This window comes from Musca vetustissima, unplaced genomic scaffold (genome assembly GCF_032173495.1).
Source record: "Musca vetustissima isolate MV318-11 ecotype Yass unplaced genomic scaffold, APGP_CSIRO_Mvet_v1 utg3481, whole genome shotgun sequence".
NCBI classification, from domain to species: Eukaryota; Metazoa; Arthropoda; class Insecta; order Diptera; family Muscidae; genus Musca; species Musca vetustissima.
In genome coordinates this window covers 136203-156837 of record NW_026876628.1, presented here as the reverse complement: position 1 = coordinate 156837, position 20635 = coordinate 136203, and the positions used below count along the sequence as shown (strand labels likewise).

General features: G+C 33.3%; 1 protein-coding gene across 1 annotated transcript in view; it reads right to left on the bottom strand.

The window, feature by feature from the left end:
• Window positions 1–3093: 3093 nt before the first annotated feature.
• Window positions 3094–20635, bottom strand: part of LOC133321178 (centrosomal protein of 162 kDa-like) — a 50288-nt gene continuing 32746 nt past the window's right edge. Inside the window, exons 5-7 of the mRNA XM_061530266.1 lie at window positions 13497–13669; window positions 11287–11439; window positions 3094–3226 (exon numbers count right to left, since the gene is read on the bottom strand). Coding sequence (XP_061386250.1) covers window positions 3101–3226; window positions 11287–11439; window positions 13497–13669 — 452 coding nt within the window. The 3' untranslated portion in view covers window positions 3094–3100. The remainder of the gene's footprint in view (window positions 3227–11286; window positions 11440–13496; window positions 13670–20635) is intronic.

Here is a 20635-nt window from a genome sequence, read left to right as displayed (position 1 = left end):
TAGAAACAGCATTTGATCGTTGCATAAGCAAAAATAGGAAGGGAAAATATCTTTGACCCCGCCGTTGGAAAATTCAGCCTCCATGAAGAAACATCAGACAAGAGACAAGACGGTGTACCAACTATAGAGGAATAAGTCTCCTCGACAAATGGTCAATGACATATCAATGCGGCTCCAGGCCTGGCAAAGCCACCAATGACCAGATTTTCACTCTGCGCCAAATCCTGGAAAAGACCCACGAAAAACACACATTCCACCTATTCATCGACTATAAAGCCCAGGGTGTGGAGATTGAAAAAAATGCACTCTTTCTCACGAATGCTCACGGCGAGAATTCGAATGTTTTTCAATTTATCACGAATGATAAAGTTACAATGAATGAACAAGCATTTGCAATCTCTCGCAAATGTTCGCATTGTACGAAAAATTCACGAACGATAAAATTTCGCTGCAAGCTTCGTCGATTCGTTCGATCGCGAGCATTTGTAGCTGAAGAACATTCTTTTGAAAAAACCAAAAAACAAATGATCGCGAATGCTTGCGAGCTCTGCTCCAAAAAAAAAAAAAAAAAAAAAAAAAAAAAAAATCATAAAAAAGTAAACACACGCACAAAAAGAATGTATTTTAATTCATTCACGAGCGACTTTTTGCGCACCCTGATAAAGCCGCATTCGGTGGACCTATCCGTTCAGAAGTATTTAAAGCCATGTCTGCGTTCGGCATTCCTGCAAAATTAATTCGGCTAAGTAGGATAACTTTAACTGGCACAAGACCAACAGTTAAAGTCTGAAAAGACCTCTGGGAGCCCTTTAATACAGAACGAGGATTCAGAGAAGGTGACAGTTTGTCGTGTACCCTCTTTAACATCCTGCTAGTAAAGGTCATACGAGAGGCAGAAATGACACTCTGTACACCAAACAACACATGCTACTTGCCTACGCCGATGACATCGATATAATGGGTCCAACATTGCGAAGGAGTCTGCCAAAGTGGGTCTGGCAGTAAATGGCAAGAATGGTGATGGTTTCAACGCGCGTGATGGTTTCAACGCGCAGGACGTCCAGTAGACTCGGACCAACTGTGGAACTTGAGAACTACAGCTTCGAGGTAGTTAAAGATTTTATATACCTTGGTACCGCCATAAATACAACTAATGACATCAGTTTTGAAATTCGGAGAAGGATAGTATTGGCTAACAGATGATACTATGGTCTAAGTAAGCAGTTTAGGAACAAGGCCACCTCCCGCCAGACCAGACTCACACTTTGCAAGACGCTGATACTACCCGTGCTGTTATATGGACCTGAAGCATGGGTACTCGCGCAAGCAGATGAGGCAGCTCTTGGGGTGTTTGAGAGAAAAATTATCCGAAAGATTTACGGGGCGATCTGCGTCTACGTTGAATATTGGCGTCCAATGAACCACGAGCTTTTCAATTTATACGCGGACATTGACATAGTCAGTCGTATTGAGCTGCAACGACTACGGTGGCCATGTCATGTTGTGCGAATGAATGAGAATACCCCAGCTCAAAAGGCATATAAAAGCGAACCTACTAATGGTTCCCGTAGAAAGGGAAGTCCACGAATTAGATGGAAAGACCAAGTAGAAAACAACATCTTGGAACGTGGTCTTTCAAATTGGAGGAGATGCGCACAGGACCGACGCGCTTGGAAATCTTTTTTAAACTCGGCTTATGGAACAACCGTTCTGTAACAAGCCAGCTAAGTAAGTAAGTATTTAAATACCCAATCGACGAATCAAGGTTCTTGTTGCAGGATTTTTGTTGTCTTCAGAACCCGCCTGAGTTGGGGGATTTTAGCTTGTGGGCAAATTATTGGAACTGAAAATTATATTGGGATAAATGGACAGAAACAATATGTGGTTGTACGTGGATCTTTTTTGAATGTGGTCTCGATACAGTAAATCGCGGGCGGAATGAATATATTAATATATCCCAGAACTTTTAGTGTTAGTATAACAAGTTGTTGCACCATTTTGGAAACAAATATTAAACAAACATAATTAGGGTGTAAAATTTATTGAATTGCACTGTTCTTTGAAATTGCCATTAGTATTTAATATCCGTAAATATGTAATATATAAAATTCCAAACTATAAAGAAAAAACTAAATTAATGAACATTAATTTTTTAAACTCTATGAACTATTTCCACACATCATAATTAGTAAATAGTAAAGACAATTAAATATGTTAAAAGTTTAGTTAATAAGCTACAGATATATGTGTATGTGTTTGTATGTAATACTGAACTCAATAACATTACTTATTAGTATTAATTGTATTACTATTATTATTAAGATTTTATTAAAAACCACTTAATTATTAAATATTATATGTTTGTATGTATGTACTAATTACTTATTTATGTGAAAAAACTCCTTTGGAAGGAAACTGAACGGTTGCGTTATTTTTTCTCGTTATCAAATTTGTGGATACAAATTTTTGGAAATATCCAACAAATTTGATTTTTGGCTTTGGTTTATCCTCGTCATTTTTGAGGAAGTCTCAGTTATGAAATAAAAAATATTTTTTTTTATTTTCTTTTAAATAATTACAAATGAAAAAATGTCTTAAAAATATCACCGTTAAAATTAATAAACTTATAATATTATTATTTTGTTATTAATTATAACATCAATGAGAATGATCGGGTTTTTTGTTATATCTTAAAATTCAGTCCATTTTGTTTTTTTATTTTTTTTTCTTATAACATTTTGCAAAGTTTTTATCATTTTGTAATTAATTCTCTGCTTGGTTCAGTATAAAAAAATAATAATTATTAACTGATTTTTTTAAAATAATGTGTCAACACAATAAATGAAAAAAGAAAATCCCTAAAAATTGCGAGTTGATCTTTTGTTTTTTGTAATCAATACAAAATATTTGTTCACTCACGAAAATCAAAAACTACTAGTAATTCGAACTACTCTTTTTCTTAGTACCAAAACAATTTTCTCTAAATATCTTACGAATAGAAATGTATAATTTTGTTTAAATATTTTGTGTTTTTCTTGTTGTAAATTCTTTTGAAATTGTTTTGTGCCATTATCGCGGTTTACCCATTTTAGCTTATTTTTCATTGATTATTGTTGTCGGTCAGTAGGTCATCTAGTGCACCGTTTAAACGTCCTTTACTCAAAGCCTCTACAAGCATATGTAGACGTTCCTCACGTTCGGTATGTCGCCGTTCTAGCGATGAAACCTTTAAGAAAGCATAGAGATATATTGGGTTTACTAAATGTTGTTAGTATTAGTGGTGTTAAGGATTATAAATCTATGGTGGAATGAACTATTGTAAGTGCATTTTTATGAAGTTAAAATAAATGGTTATAATTTCTATAATTCAATAAAAATATAGCTTTAACAAATAAACACGATGTAAAGATTTTTTACAGATTTGTATTGGTAGGAACCTCTTTAGGAATGCTATAGACCTGGTAGAGCATCAGAGGGAACGAAAACCCAAATTAAAGACCCTCAGATGCAAAAATTTGATTAGGATCAAAAAAATTCCGAAAATGAGGGGTACACCTTTATAAAAGAGTTATGTGAAACATGGACCACATATATTGAACTTTTACTGTGAGTAATATTTATCTATATCTATATTGAAAAAAAAAATCCACAAACAGAAACCGATTTTTAACTTTGAAGAACCCGAATTCGTTTATGATCACTGAACTAATTAAATTGAAAGGGACCTTTATGCCAAAAGTTTTAGCTTTTCAAGAATCAAGAATATTGAATTTTGGCCAATTGTAACATTTTGTGGGGGATATGCAAGATGTATAAAATAATGTAATATTATCTGCCAAGTTTTTACCACATAATATTTACCATTCACTTTATATAATGCATATGTTTATCAAGGTGTGATCAACATATTAAAATATGTAAAGTCTTGATAAAATCGGACACACTATTCGAATATTGGGGGTAGCGTTGAGAACGGAGTGGCCCCCAACCATTATATGGGGCCACCCCGAAATTGGGATCAATATTATTAAAAATTCCAACTAACAAATTACAAACAATTCTGTTGAAAATATCGAATATTGAGGGACCTAAACCAAAACGAGGACCAATATATGCCATTTGTAATACAAAACATCCAAGGAGTACTAGCAACGGCTGTGCAAATTTCAAAGCTCTCTCTTAAATGTTTGAACAGGCGGACATAGCTAAATCGACATGGATTCTGATCAAGTATATATTTACTTAATATGGTATTCGATGGTTATTTCGAGATGTTGCAAATGAAATGACAAATTTATCATATAAGGGTATAATTAATTTGCATCAACATTTAACCATTTTATAAAAGAGTTGCAAGAGAAGTGGACCGATATACCCCATATTCGAACATGTTTAACATTTGGAAGAAATATTACGATGTACAAAGTTTGGGTGAAATCGGTTACTACCTTGTACCATTGTCTGAAACGGATTTGGTTCAAAGAAATTTCCGGTCGATAATCAATATTTCGACGAGGCACATGGTAGTTGTCGCAAATTGTATATTTCCTCACACATAAGGTTGAGGATAAAAAAATCATAATTTGTATATGTGATAATCATAGGAAAAAATATTCCTTAAAAACTAAAAAAGTTTCAGTCGGTGTTGCCGACAGATGGTTTGCAGATGTTTTATTATTCACTTTATATGAGCAATATGTTTTTATCAAAGAGGTTTCGGATTTTATGTTGTTCAAGTCGTTTATACTAAATATTGACCATTTGTGGGGGAGGTACCAGAATGAGTGGACCAATGGGCCCCATATTCTGACTTGATCTAGGCTTGGTAAAGACAATAAGTTGTACAGTTTGGTTCAAATCGGATATTCCGTTCGCATGATATTATAAACTTAAGTTTTTTACAATTTTCAATATTTTGTGGGGGAGGTACAAGGACGAGTGGAGCTTCACCTAATGATTTCTAATTATTGATTAGCAAGACTTTGAAATAAATAATAAATTCAAACCGGAGAAAATGTTTAAATAATTTCTAAAATTTAATATCACGAAGAAAGTCTGGTTAGATAGTTGGACATACCACTATTTTCTGGGTACCTTTAATCCGATTCCAATAAATTTTCATTTTTTACTCCTTGAAAAAAATTTTATTTCAAAACTTTTGCTCGCCTGGTTGACGAACCTTTGCTCTCAATCAAACGAAGAAATTGCCAAAGATAAACACAAAAATTAATATATGTCAGCTTATAGCTTAGAGAGTTTAATATACAAATTATGTAATATGTTATTTAGGGAAAAAATAGTTATTAGTTATAAGAATGATGTACTTTTTTAGTAGGTTTCATGATTATATTTAGAAAAATAAAGATTCACATTCCATTTAGGGAACACCAATCAATTATTGTTTTTAGTTATATAGTAATATGTAGATGTTCTTTATGGATGGAATCAGGTGATCAGACTTTAATAGGTAATAGTATTAAGAGTTCGAAAATGTATGAGATCAAAAAACGTTTAAATGTTATCAATCTTTCAAATCAATTACTTAAAATTGTGCACTCATTAATAATCATAGGGAAAATAATATTTAAACAAGTAAAAAGTGTCAGTTAAGGGGACCCACCCCCAATCAAATTGATTCAATTCGATTTTATTCTAATTCTAGAATATCCCTACAAAATTTCAAGTGAAAATCTCAAGAACTCTTGAAGCCTACTTATTGTGTCATTATCATGTGATGGCAAGAATGATTCTCACACTTTAAATGCATTTTTCTCGAAGCAGTGTTTCAAAGGTCGGCTTTTTCGTTAATTTTTGTGCGAAGTCAATAATCCTAGTTCATACGAGAGCCAGACATGTAGTCTTTCTAACACCCTTGGAATTTCACGATTACGATGTTCCAGTGAGGAGTTTTCATGCCCCCCATCAACAATAAGGATTTTTCTTTAATCACCAAAAACAACAACAACCAAATTTTGCAAACCATTTTTCTTCTCTTTTAAATCTTCAATTATATATGTGTAAAGTTACAAACCATAACATGCCCAATGAAAATCTTGAAAATTTAAAATCGAGAATGGGGGATGTCCCCTTAAGTAAATTGTGGATCAAAGACCCAAAATTTTGCAGATTGTTATTAAAATGTCTTACGATTTAATTTTGTTTAGACAAAACGCTGTACTGCAGAATACCGATTGTCAAATGTCAATTTTCTTTCAAATCGAACCATTTGTATATATAAAAGCTAAGTCTGGCCAATTGACACGACATTTTGCAGAGATTTCAGAATGGCATGTATACAGATTAATTAAAATAGGTTTATATATCTTTATAGATCACATATTAAATTTTGTCCGATTTCAAGTTAGTGGTCTCCCAAATACACTACGTTTAATCTATATACATGTTATTATACATATACGACCAACATCATTAGAGATAGACGTATGATGTACTTACTTTATGTCGCACAGTGTCACGACCGCGGCCAAAATATGGTCAAAACCAAGTACCACGGAGAACAAATTTTTTGATGAGGATTGATAGAAAATACTCCAATTAGAATAAATATGAAATTTTACATCGATATGTCGAGTAGTTTTGTCTCTACAAAGGTTCAAATCTGATAATTATTTATAAACTGATTTTTTACCATATTTTCGAAAAATGGGTGTGTTTTTCTGATGCTCAGATATTTGAATATTCAAATTAACGGTTATTATAAAAGTGTTTATTTTGGTTGCTGTGGATGTAAAGACTAGGATTCGCTTTAGTTTGTATGTATATAAATATCATATGGTGTATACAGTCGCCCACACTTGTAGTACTTAGTTCATCAAATTTGTAAAACAAATTTTGAAATTAGTGGAGCAGAAAAAAAAGTTTAAAAAAGGTTAGCTCTAATTGTTTTTATATTTGAGTGGTGAAATTGTGTTATTTAAGGAATAAAAAAAATTAGCTGCGGAGTCCTGCGGTCCTATGAGTTATTTAACTTTTTTGGTGACCACCTTATGAAAAAATATGGCATATTCACGAAATGGTTAGAAGCGAATAGTCCAATATGTTATGTATACAATTAAATGAGTTGTTGAGGGTCAAATAGGAAGGAGAAGATGGATTCAGAACATAGTAATAATACAATATTTTACATAAAATATGCAATTGAGTGGTAAAAACGTTATTCGAAGCGGAGATATGGGATAATTGGTTTTAAAATATAGCTTTTAAATAAATTTTCAGTCAGTTTGAAGATTATACTTATTTATCAGATCATTTGAGACATAATCTTATAATCTAAACTTAGAGGCACATGAATTACCTTTGTGAAAAGTTCATACAGAAAAATATTTGTTCATGGCATGGGATATGCAAAGTGCAGTACAATACCTTTTGAGCGACTTTCACAAGATGCTAACAAGTCATGCGAACAAATAATTAGTAGCAGCCCGAACTTTTGTTAAAGCCGAGTTAAATAAGGATTTTATTTAGTATTTTATATTACAATCCGACCTTGTAATATCCTTAAACAGCCATAAAATAAAGGCCCGAGATTATAATGTGGATGATACTGAATCGTACATTTGGGAAGACAATATATTGTAGTAGAATAGAATAAGGAACCCAGCTATTGTGAATAATAACCGAATTAGTTTGTAGAGAATACCAAATACTTACGATCATTTAAATAACCGCTTATGTATACTAGATTTAAGAACAATGGATGATGAAATAAAGAAAGGACGCCATTCTGTATTGAGCGACCGAAGAGACAACATCATCAGGTGTGCGCGGATCCGGGGTATTGAGGAAATAAGAGAGAAAGCAGAGGCTGCTATTACAAAGACACAAAAGTATAACGAACAAAAGTCCATGGAAAAGGGTTATAGAGTCAGCTCGTTCAAAATAGGAGATTTCGTAGTAATAAAGAATGTAGACACAACAATAGGAGTTAACAAAAAGCTTTTGCCAAAATTTAAGGGTCCTTACGTCATAACCAAGGTGCTACCAAATGATAGATACGTAGTCAAAGACATCGAAAATTGTCAGATCACCCAAATTCCTTATGATGGAGTGATCGAAGCTTGTAACATAAGATTGTGGAAGACGGATGAACCGGATGAAAGCACCCAGAGCTGCTCTGACCCATATTGTACATAGTGTATATATATTAGCCTAAGTAGTTTAAGTTTTAACATACTCATATCAAATATATTAATCCCTAGTATAAGTAATTTAACCCCAAGTGACCGTGGCGGTCACTATTGTCAGGTTGGCCGAGTTGTAGTAGAATAGAATAAGGAACCCAGCTATTGTGAATAATAACCGAATTAGTTTGTAGAGAATACCAAATACTTACGATCATTTAAATAACCGCTTATGTATACTAGATTTAAGAACAATGGATGATGAAATAAAGAAAGGACGCCATTCTGTATTGAGCGACCGAAGAGACAACAATATATATATATATATATATATATATATCTGATGTGTGTTTTCAAAATGTTGTGAATGATAAAACATATTATAATAAAAATAACAAAAATACAACTACTATACTTAATTTAGCTGCATATAACGATTTTATAGTACAGAAAGTTAAATTTGTAGGGACTTTTGGTATGGTAGGTACCTGTAACAACTAAATTACAACACCTATTACTGTCTTCGCCTAAATTAGATGTAATTTGGACGAAGACATGAAAATTTTCCTGGAATTTGGATGAATATAAACTATATATAGGTCCAAAAATCGGATTTTTCAAGACCCTTTGTATGGGAGGTATATCAAATCTTGGTCCAATCTACCCAGTTTTTGGTCCGTTGCTTTATAGGCATAAGTAAATGTAAATTGTCAATTTTCATTGAATTTGGTTGAATATTAAAGATTTTATAGCCCAAAATAGTAAAATTTTCAAGACCCTTTGTATGGGAGGTATATCAAATCTTGGTCCGATCTACCCAGTTTTTGGTCAGTTGCTTTATAGGCCTAATTAACTGTAAATTGCCAATTTTCATTGAATTTGTTTGAATATTAAAGATTTTATAGCCCAAAAAGGGTGACATTCTCAAGACCCATTATATGGGAGGTATACCAAATCTTGGTCCGACCTATCCAATTTTTTGTCAGTTGCTCTTTAGGCCAATAATAAGCACATGTACCAAATTTCATTAACTTTCGATAACTCCTTCTATTTTTGGCCGCTGTTTATATGAACTCGCGACATAGTGCGACAAAGTGTGTCGTTATATATGACTGTATCTTACACATATTCAGCCCCGTCTGAAAAAAAAATATTATTAAAAACCCGAAAATAAAATTATGTAATTTTACAAAAAAAAAGTTGGTTAATTTGACCGTTCATCAACAAGACATCCATACAAATTAGTTGTTCAGAACCCCTAACCCATGGAAAATTTGTCGCCTGATAGTTGAGATGTCCAGAACCACTAGAAAACCAGACAAAAATAAAGTTTTCGGGTAATTTCATCGTAATTGTCTTGATCATAACCGAAACCACAAGAAACATTTCCTAGCCATCAGCGTTAAATTTCCGCCCTCTAGTGTGGGACTTTTAATACTAAATACTATCAGAATAGGTAGACCAGCTTAAATATTACCGTAAAACTCCTTAAATATTAAAGGATCATTACCAAAAACAATAGGGTTCTTCATTGGCTAGAACCCATCCTACATGCAAATTTTCGTGGAGATTGGTCCATAACTGTGGCCTGTATCGTGTTTACAAATCATAATGGACAGACGCCAGATCGACTCAGCTGGTCGAGATATGACGATCGGTATACTTAAAGGTGGGTGTAGAACCAATATTTCGGGCGTTACAAACTCTTGGGGCTGCACAAAGCTATAATACCCTTACAACATAGTTGTGTAGGGTATAAAAACTTCACGCTTATAGTTGTGACAATACTTAAACAAAATATTCTTATAGCTTAAAGGTCCGAAACCCCTTTAAAAATGAATTAAATTTTTGATACTTCTTTAAGAAATATTCTTAAAAAAAAAAAAAACAATTATAGCTTTGATAAACAGTTCAGAGCTGTGAAATACGGCTTTAAAGTATAATTTAATGGCTCTGATGATACTTGGAAGAAATTAAAAAAAAATAAATAAAAATTTCCACACGTGTAGTTCTTTATTCTTAAGAAAGTTTTTTAGAAAATATCTAAAAAAATCACTCTAATAATTCCATAGTCCTAGAAAATGTATTTTTATTATATGAAAAATCCACGTTTATAAGACTCACAATTCCTAAAGCAACGCTTAATAAATATTACGTATACCTAATTGATTACTAATAGAAAATCGAAAAAGAAATCAATCATTTTTATAATTGACTAAATTCTTCCCCATAGCTATTTTTCGGAACAAAAATTAGATTTGGCCCCAAGGCTATTTTTGTTATAAAAAGAAGTTATTAAAACATAAACTAATTGCCAAATAGCTAAATTAAAATAAAATTAAACAATTTTTCAAACAAACAAAGAGTCACAAACAAACATCGACAAACATTTTGCATGGTGATATAATTTAGACTAGACGCAAAAGTATAATCAAATAAAAACGTTAAGTGGTGATTATAAAAGTGATCATTTCACTTTAAAAATTTCACGACATGTGCATGCACACGTTTTGTCAACGAAATTGAAACCACCGGGCGGGGAAATGTTATAAAATCTATTTACTCTTTTGTATGCGGACTGACTAAATGCCTGACAATAGTAGATTTTTTGAAGAATGAAATAAATACAACATTAAATCGACGAAAATAAGTGTAAATTTAATTTAATGATTGTGTGTCCATCGTGTAGCTGGATGATGCGGAAACAACGACGATGAAAATAAATTACGCAATAGAGTAATTAATTTGTAAATGAAAATCATAAAAAAACTGTTACAATTTTGTTGCATAAAAGAAGCTATCATCGCTCGTTAAAATGCCAAAAATAAAACGGGCAATTATACAATGACAAGAAAGAGACGACGACCGGCGATAGCGGTGGTCAAATTATCGACAATTTTCACACTTGCTGACCACAGTACCGCAGTTGGTAATAATAATGACCACAATGGTCTTGGCATTGTGACCGTCGAGTGACGTTCATCAAATACTTTTGGAGATTGTTGCATTGTTTTGATACAACGGCCAAGGAAAGAGCTACAACAACATCAGGTGTTGTTGTTAGTTTGGGGGGCCGACACTTTTCATGCTAGTTAATCTGTGCGACGGTATTGTTAGTAGAAGTATAAAAACAACAACAACCTACCTTGGCTTTGAGTGCATAATAGTCAACGGGTACTTTACGACGTTTTTGCATGGCAAATTGTTCATCACGTTCGTTGAGACGTTGCTGCAATAGACGCACAGTTTCGTGACATGTCGCTAGTTCACGTTCATGGGCAGTTTGTAGAGTTTTTAACTGTAATGGGAAAAGGAAAATAAAAGCGAGTGAGAAATTGTAAAAGAAAAATTAAGTAGTCCCTTTAAAATATTCTTTAAAAAAATCCACGCCTAGGTTGGTGATAGTCCCTTTAAAATATTCTTTAAAAAAATCCACGCCTTGGTTGGTGATAGTCCCTTTAAAATATTCTTTAAAAAAATCCAAGCCTAGGTTGGTGATAGTCCCTTTAAAATATTCTTTAAAAAAATCCACGCCTAGGTTGGTGATAGTCCCTTTAAAATATTCTTTAAAAAAATCCACGCCTAGGTTGGTGATAGTCCCTTTAAAATATTCTTTAAAAAAATCCACGCCTAGGTTGGTGATAGTCCCTTTAAAATATTCTTTAAAAAAATCCACGCCTAGGTTGGTGATAGTCCCTTTAAAATATTCTTTAAAAAAATCCACGCCTAGGTTGGTGATAGTCCCTTTAAAATATTCTTTAAAAAAATCCACGCCTAGGTTGGTGATAGTCCCTTTAAAATATTCTTCAAAAAATCGACGCCTAGGGTCGTGATAGTGTAGGGAAAATTATCTTCAAAAAATCCACGCCTAGGATCGTGATAGTGTCGGGAAAATTATCTTTAAAAAATCCATGCCTAGGGTCGTGATAGTGTGGGGGAAAATTATCTTTTAAAAATCCACGCCTAGGGTCGTGATAGTATAGGGAAAATTATCTTTAAAAAATCCATGCCTATGTTTAGAAAATCCCCGCCTAGATCAGTGATAGTCCCTTTAAAATATTCTTCAAAAAATCGACGCCTAGGGTCGTGATAGTGTAGGGAAAATTATCTTTAAAAAATCCATGCCTAGGGTCGTGATAGTGTACGGGAAAATTATCTTTAAAAAATCCACGCCTAGGGTCGTGATAGTGTAGGGAAAATTATCTTTAAAAAATCCATGCCTAGGGTCGTGATAGTGTGGGGGAAAATTATCTTTTAAAAATCCACGCCTAGGGTCGTGATAGTGTAGGGAAAATTATCTTTAAAAAATCCACGCCTAGGGTCGTGATAGTGTAGGGGAAAATATTATTTAAAAAATCCACGCCTAGGGTCGTGATAGTGTAGGGGAAAATATTATTTAAAAAATCCACGCCTAGGGTCGTGATAGTGTAGGGGAAAATATTATTTAAAAAATCCACGCCTAGGGTCGTGATAGTGTAGGGGAAAATATTATTTTGAAAAAATCCACGCCTAGGGTCGTGATAGTGTAGGGGAAAATATTATTTTGAAAAAATCCACGCCTAGGGTCGTGATAGTTTAGGGGAAAATATTCTTTAAAAAATCCACGCCTAGGGTCGTGATAGTTTAGGGGAAAATATTCTTTAAAAAATCCACGCCTAGGGTTGTGATAGTGTAGGGGAAAATATTCTTTAAAAAATCCACGCCTAGGGTCGTGATAGTGTAGGGGAAAATATTATTTAAAAAATCCACGCCTAGGGTCGTGATAGTGTAGGGGAAAATATTATTTTAAAAATCCACGCCTAGGGTCGTGATAGTGTAGGGGAAAATATTATTTTGAAAAAATCCACGCCTAGGGTCGTGATAGTGTAGGGGAAAATATTCTTTAAAAAATCCACGCCTAGGGTAGTGATAGTGTAGGGGGAAATATTCTTTAAAAAATCCACGCCTAGGGTCGTGATAGTGTAGGGGAAAATATTCTTTAAAAAATCCACGCCTAGGGTCGTGATAGTGTAGGGGAAAATATTCTTTAAAAAATCCACGCCTAGGGTCGTGATAGTGTAGGGGAAAATATTATTTTGAAAAAATACACGCCTAGGGTCTTGATAGTGTGGGGGAAAATATTCTTTAAAAAATCCACGCAAATATTCTTTAAAAAATCAACGTCTAGGGTCGAGATAGTCCCTCAAAAATATTCTTTAAAAAATCCACGACTATGATAGTCAAAAATATACTTTAAAAAATTCAAACCTAAATCGATGATAGTCCCTTTTTAAAAAATCCAAATCGATTTTATAGGTCCTTACTTATTATACCAAACCTCGTAAAATTTAATTTCTATTCACAATTTCTACTTACATCTTGTAAACGTTTATCATGCAACGATTTGTAATCGGCTTCCAAAAGTTTATATTTACTAAGGGCTTCTTTTAAAGCTTGAGATTCGGTTGTGGCAGGCATATAATCCATATTCGATCTGGACGTACTGCTGGAAGCGGAGGCAGTGCTTTGATGCTTTTCATTTTTAAAGGCTGAAAATAAAAAAAATGGGACAAAATATTAAAGCAATTAAGAGAAACATATGGATTAATATAAGAGAGCCGGTAAATTATAAAGTATTAACTCAGAAATATAACGGTATGATTATGTATAACCATAAATCATATTGTTTTTTTTAATTTTTGGTCAACATTTTTAGTTTGTTGTCAATAAAAAAGTTCGTTAAACTTTAACACAAAACCATAATCAAAAGCAGAACAACAACAAAACTATTTTTGCACATGATCTGACGTCAAATTGGCTTTAGATGGATAGATGGTCGTAAAGAGATAATCATATGTATAACATCCATTCAAAAAGCTTCACCCACTGATTTGTAATGATTGATTGATTAGCATGACTTTGAAATCACCAATAAATCCAAACCGTAAAAAATCTTTACATAATTTCTAAAATTTAATAACATGAAGAAAGTCTGGTTAGAGAGTTGGACATACAACTTTACATACATACAACTTTTTTCTGAGTACCTTTAATCCGAATGCAATAAATTTTCATTTTTTATTCTCTAAAAAAAATCTTATTTTAAAACTTTCGCTTTCAAACCGTCTGTTTGGCGACCCTTTGCTCTCAATCAAATGAAGAAATTGCCAAAGATAAATACTGAAATTAATATTTGTCAGATTATAACTTCGAGAGTTTTAGATACAAATTATATAATATGTTATTTAGGAAAGAAATAATTAATACTTTTAAGAATGATGTAATTTTTTAGTAGGTTTCATGGTTATGATTTGTAAAATATAGATTTACGTTTCATTTTGGGAACAGCAATAACTCATCAATTATCTTTTTTATGTATTAGATATACAGTAGTGTGAATATGCTGGTTATGTTTCTGAATTGAATCAGCGGATCATACCTTAATAGGTAATAGTATGAAGCGTTCAAAAAACTGTCTTTTGATCAATGAAGTTTAAATCTTAATAATCTATTAAATCATTATTAAGAATTGACACTCTATAATAATCCTTATACCCTTCACCATCGATCAGAATAATTATTTTCGGGCTATGCCGTGGCAAATTGCCAGGAAATAAAATATAAATGGGTATACAACTATTGCTAGTGCCCGAAACTTCCAAGGATTTAGTAGTAGCTATATTGCTAGTTCTATCGAGATTTCAACGGACAGACGGACGTGGGGCGTATTGTTAATATTTATATATGTTGCACACGGTTATAGTTCTTAAAATATGCATTTATAAATTTTAAAAAAGAAGCTTAATATTAGGTTGGGGGAAAAATCCAATATTACATGCCTCAGAATGTCCGATTAGGACAAATATGCACCTCTGTTTTGTTGTATGATTTGTTCCAATTTTAAAGGTAACTTCATAATGCCTCTCTCATAGAAGTCCCGCTATCTATTTGCAAAATAAATCTAGTAGTCGATTCGCACAATCCTCCGTATATATCAGAATTTAGCGTTTGGCCATATGGAAGCAATTCATAATAAATAAACCCCTTCCAGCTCCCACACGCATAGCAGAACCTTCCTGGTCCTGGTTTGGCCACCGTTTGAGGTGCTTCACCGCTCTTTGACCACGATCGTATATATGAGAGCTATATCTAAATCTGAACCCATTTTCTCGAAACTTGACATCATTCTGCACTTAATTCAGTGCGCTATGCCAAATTTATATAGAAATATATAGGGACTTTTATGCATCATTTACTTAAAATCGGGCGAAACTATATATGGTAGCTGTAGCTAAATCTGAACCGATTTTCACGAAGCACCCCCATTCTCGGTTTCAAAAAAATTAATTTTGTAGTTTGATTTAATTCGAACCTACACTAATTCAAGAATGTCTCTATAAATTTTCAAGTGAAAATCTCAACAATTTTTGAAGATATAGCCGATTTATTGTGCTAGCATAAAGTGACGGCAAGAGGGCTTCTCAAACTTAAACCGTATTTTTCTCCAAACAGCGTTTTTGCGAATGGCGGGCACGATATCTCAAAAACTAATAATCCGATCGATTTCAAATTTTGGGACGTTTCTCTGTGAGTGTATAGCTATCGTATGAACTAGAAAGCCAATCGGTGAAAATCTTCTTAATTTTTTAATTTAGTTTATGGTCAAAAATAGGCGATTTTCCATTTTTTTTCAAATGCTCGCCATTTTGTTAATTGTTGTGCGAAGTCAATAATCCTAGTTCATACGACAGCCAGATATGTACTCTTTCTAAGACCGTTGGAATTTTCGGATTCCGATATCCCAGTGAGGAGTTATCGTGCCCGCCATCAAAAATAAGGACTTTCCTTTAATCACAAAAAACAACAACAAACATTTTTTGATAATTATTTTTCTTCCTTTTGAAATCTTTAAATATATATATGCAAAGTTACAAACCTTAACAAGCACTGGTATTCCTTTACCAGCCCATTTCGTGCAAATCGAAAGATATATAGGGACTTTGGTACACCATTTACATAAAATCGGACAAAAATATATATATGAGAGCTACATCTAAATCTGAACCGATTTTCCCCAATTTCAAACAAATGAGCTGTACCAAATTTCATCCAAATCGTATTATAAATGCGATCTGAACTTTGTTTACTATTTAACACCAACAGACGGACGGACATGCATAAATCGACTCAGAAAGGGATTCTATGCATATTCTCAAAAGGAACCATGTGTCTATCTCATTTCCTTTTGCCTGTTACAAACATATGCACAAAGACATAATACCCTGTACCACAGTGTGGTGAAGGGTATACAAATTTAGATTTTTTAATTTTCCTAAACACTTCGGAAATTTTGTAAAAACATACACGTAAGAATTTTTTAAAAAAAATATTTTCTATAAAAAACCAGTGAGCGGAGCAGTATAGTCGGACGGGGCCGACCATATGAACCATATGATATTCTGAGCTTGGCCGACTAGATGTCAACAAATATTTCTAATATTCAGTAGACGAGGGCTGTACTTGTCCAGATTCTGTTTAACGCGGGTTATGTTGTGATGTTGGGCTTTCAATTGTGGCCTATAGATCGACTCGAAAACAAAAACACAAAAAAAATAAGTTTTCGGTCCACTTCATCCCAAAATTATTATCTGATCATCACCGAAAATTATAGGCGTTGTCGTTGACCACAACGGGAATCTCATGGAAAATTACAAAGCGATCAGCGCTATATTTTCGCCCTCTAGTGTGGTAATGGGTTACTAAATAATATATAAATACGTAGGTACCTGTAAATATTTAAGTGTAACTCCCACATCCGAGTACATACGACAATATAATTGGTATCAATTTAAAGGTCAACAACTCCTCTTCGATACCCTATCAACTTCTCGGGACTATATCCTTCAGGAGTAAATATATTCGCCATAGAATACAAATTTTGTAATTTTTCACACAAAAGTCAGGGTCCATTTGACCCGCTAAATATTGACCGATCTTTATCAAAACAGTCATACTTATTCTTTGGCCCGATTTCAAAAACCTTGACTTATTTTTTTTTTGTTATTTGTTACAAAATCCACACCACGAAATTATTCTAAAATATATAATTTGGATTTTTTTTAGAAAATTCTCTATTTTTTAAATTTAAAAACCACGGAAACTGGATTTTTTAATTTTATATTTTTAGAAAATCCACGCCTTAAATTCTTTAAACTTATTTTATATTATATGTAAAAATGTTCTGTAACACATTTACGCCTTAGAATTCTTGTAATCTAATAATCCACACCATTTAATATTTGTAAAAAAATATTCTTGAAAAAATACAAAATAAAATACTCCTAAAAAATCCACTCTTTAAAATGTTTGTTAAAATTTGTCATTAAAAATGCAAATTTCATTACCAATAATACCAACAAGAGCATCGACTAATTGTGGAAAAATACCTTCCAGCAAATTGGAATATATTTACAAAAGTAAATAAACAAAAATCAACAAAAAAACAAATGACATTTCTTTGCGTATAAAGTGAGTGTTTACTTTGGGTTTGCCTCCTCAATTATTACATAAACTTTTGCCACAAACGCGTCAAATGAAAACAAACCATAACCAGAGCCTATTTATGACCATTTAAAATAAATTCACGCACGTCTTTAACTTGATCTAATTTGAAACTAAAAGTAATAACAACACAAAAAATTTTACATAATTTTTGAGTTTGAAAAACACAAAAACTGACTTTATTACCACATGGCATACCAAAATGGTATCATCTGCAAACGGAGACAAAAAAAAAAATTCATTTATATGTCGTACGCGCTCAATGTTTGAGCGCATTACCGGAACGTGTGTCAAATCTTCTATGACTTCGATAATAAGCGAATGAAAAATAAAGCAACAATTTTAAACTTCATTTAAAAAAATAAGTGTAAATTTTTATTATTTCTCTTGGCCATTTCTCTCAACGAAAAGTAATTGTGTCCGGCCAATTGCTTGTGTTGGCCAGTCTGTCTTTACAAATGCGTTGGGAGGTAATGTTTGTTGACATCGCAATAAACTAATCCCGCCAACTCTTCCCACACATAAAAACACAGGCAGACAGATACACCTTCTGTTTCTTAGAAAACCTTCTGCAAAATAAAAAAAGCGGACTAAAGGCTATATATAAACAAATAAAAAATTAAAAATACAAAATACAAAAGACGGGGATTATAATTAAAATGTTAAAAACAAAACAACAATAACAACAAATTTTTGCTATTGTTGTTTTGTTTTTGGTTTGGTTTCTGTGTTTTGTGTAACAGCAACAATTTTTGTCAATGATTTATTTCCGCATAATCATTATTTGGTGTTAGTTTTGTTATTCCCCCTCAAAAAATGTACGTGTCTTTTATTTAATTCAGAGAAAGTCAATAAATAAATCGGTTAAGAAAGATAGCACCAACCAAACAACCAACACCGAAACGCCATCACCTCCACCAAATGTGGAGTCTATATCCAATCGAAACAACATTTGCTGTATAGCATAGATTTCAAAAACAACAACAACATTTTCTTAAAATGAGATCGAAAGCACAGTGGTGCTAAAAGTCGGGAATTTTAAAATAGATATTTTTATAGCCTACACAACTATGTTGTCAGGGTATTATAGCTTTGTGCAGCCCCAAGAGTTTGTAACACCGCGAAATATTGGTCCTATACCAATCTTTAAGTATACCGATCGTCATATCTCGACTAGCTGAGTCGATCTAGACATGTGTGTCCGTCCGTCTGTCCATTATAATTTATAAACACGATACAGGCCACAGTTATGGACCAATCTTCACGAAATTTTGCATGTAGGATGGGTTCTGCCCAATGAAGACGCCTATTGTTTTTGGTAAAGATCGGTTAATATTTAGAGGATGAAATGGACCAAATACTTAATTTTTGTCGGTTTTCTGGTCGCTCCAAGGGCCGCAATTATAGCCCAAACATTGCGAAATTTTACATGGAGAAGTGGATCGGGCCGAAGAATAAGCATGCCTGTTTTGACAAAGATCGGTCATTATTTAGCGGATCAAATGGACCCCGACTTTTGTGTGAAAAATTACAAAATTTGTATTCTTTGGCGTCTTTATTTACTCTGAAGGACATAGGCCCGAAAAGTTGAAAGTATATCCAAGAGGAGTGGTTGACATTTGAATTGATACCAATTATTTGGTCGTGTGCACTCGGATGTGGAAGATACATTTAAATATGTACAGGTGCTTACGTATTTACATATTATTTAGTAACCCATTACCACACTAGCAGGCGGAAATATAGCGCCGGTCGCTATGAAATTTTTCATGAGGTTCCAGTTATGCTCAAGGACAACGCCTATATTTTTCCGTGATGATCAGATAAAAATGTTGTGATGAAGTGGACCGACAACTTAATTTTTGGATGGCCGCAATCGAAAGCCGAAAATCACAAAACAAGCAACGGTGAAGGGAATCTGGGCGTGTAATTAAAAGGGTTGTATTGAATATTAGTAATATTCGGAAAATATGTCAGTGTAAGAAGAGGTGCTATTGCCATCTAATCGGGCAAGAGGGTGCAAATATCACGAAATTTTGCCCAGGCTCAGACATCCGCAAATAGTTAGAGTTCCATGGTAGTTGTGTAGGGTATTATATTAATTCAATCAATTTCAAGACTCCAGCTTTATCTGTTCACCTAAATCGAACTTGTATCAAATTTAGTACCATTAATACATTTCGTACACATTGGTACGATTTTTAAAGCTACCTCAATCGTGTACTCTTAATTCCTATTTTCAGAATTACACCTCTTTACGCTCAACTAAATGCAAATAGTACCAAATTTAGTACCGTTTAGTACTTTTCCTACATATAAGCAAATTTTAAGATTCTGGCTGTATATGTTCAATATATATACACTTAGAACTAAATTTAGTAAAGTTTAGTACTTTTCGTACAATTATCGATACCATATTTAGTAGATTTAAGTACTTTTCGCTGTTGTTTTTATACCCTTCACAACACTGTGGTACAGAGTATTATGTCTTTGTGCATAAGTTTGTAACAGGCAAAAGGACACGAGCTAGACACAGGGTTCCTTTTGAGAATATGCATAGAATAACTTTCTGAGTCGATTTATGCATGTCCGTCCGTCTGTAGATGTTAAATTGTAAACAAAGTATAGATCGCATTTATGAACCGATTTGGATTGAAATATGTCACAAGTCACTTATTTGGCCCAAGGACGAACCCTATTGAAATTGAAGAAAATCGGCTCAAATTTAGATATAGCTCCAGTATATATATATATATATATTCGTCCGATTTAAAGTAAATCATTCGATTTGCCCGAAATTTGGCACAGAGTACTGAATTGAGTCCAGAATGATGTGTGCTAAGTTTCGTGAAAATCGGTCCGATTTGGAGATATAGCTCCTATATAGTTTTGTCCGATGTTATGTAAATGGTGCAACAAAGTCCCTTTATATCCTTCGATTTGGACGAAATTTG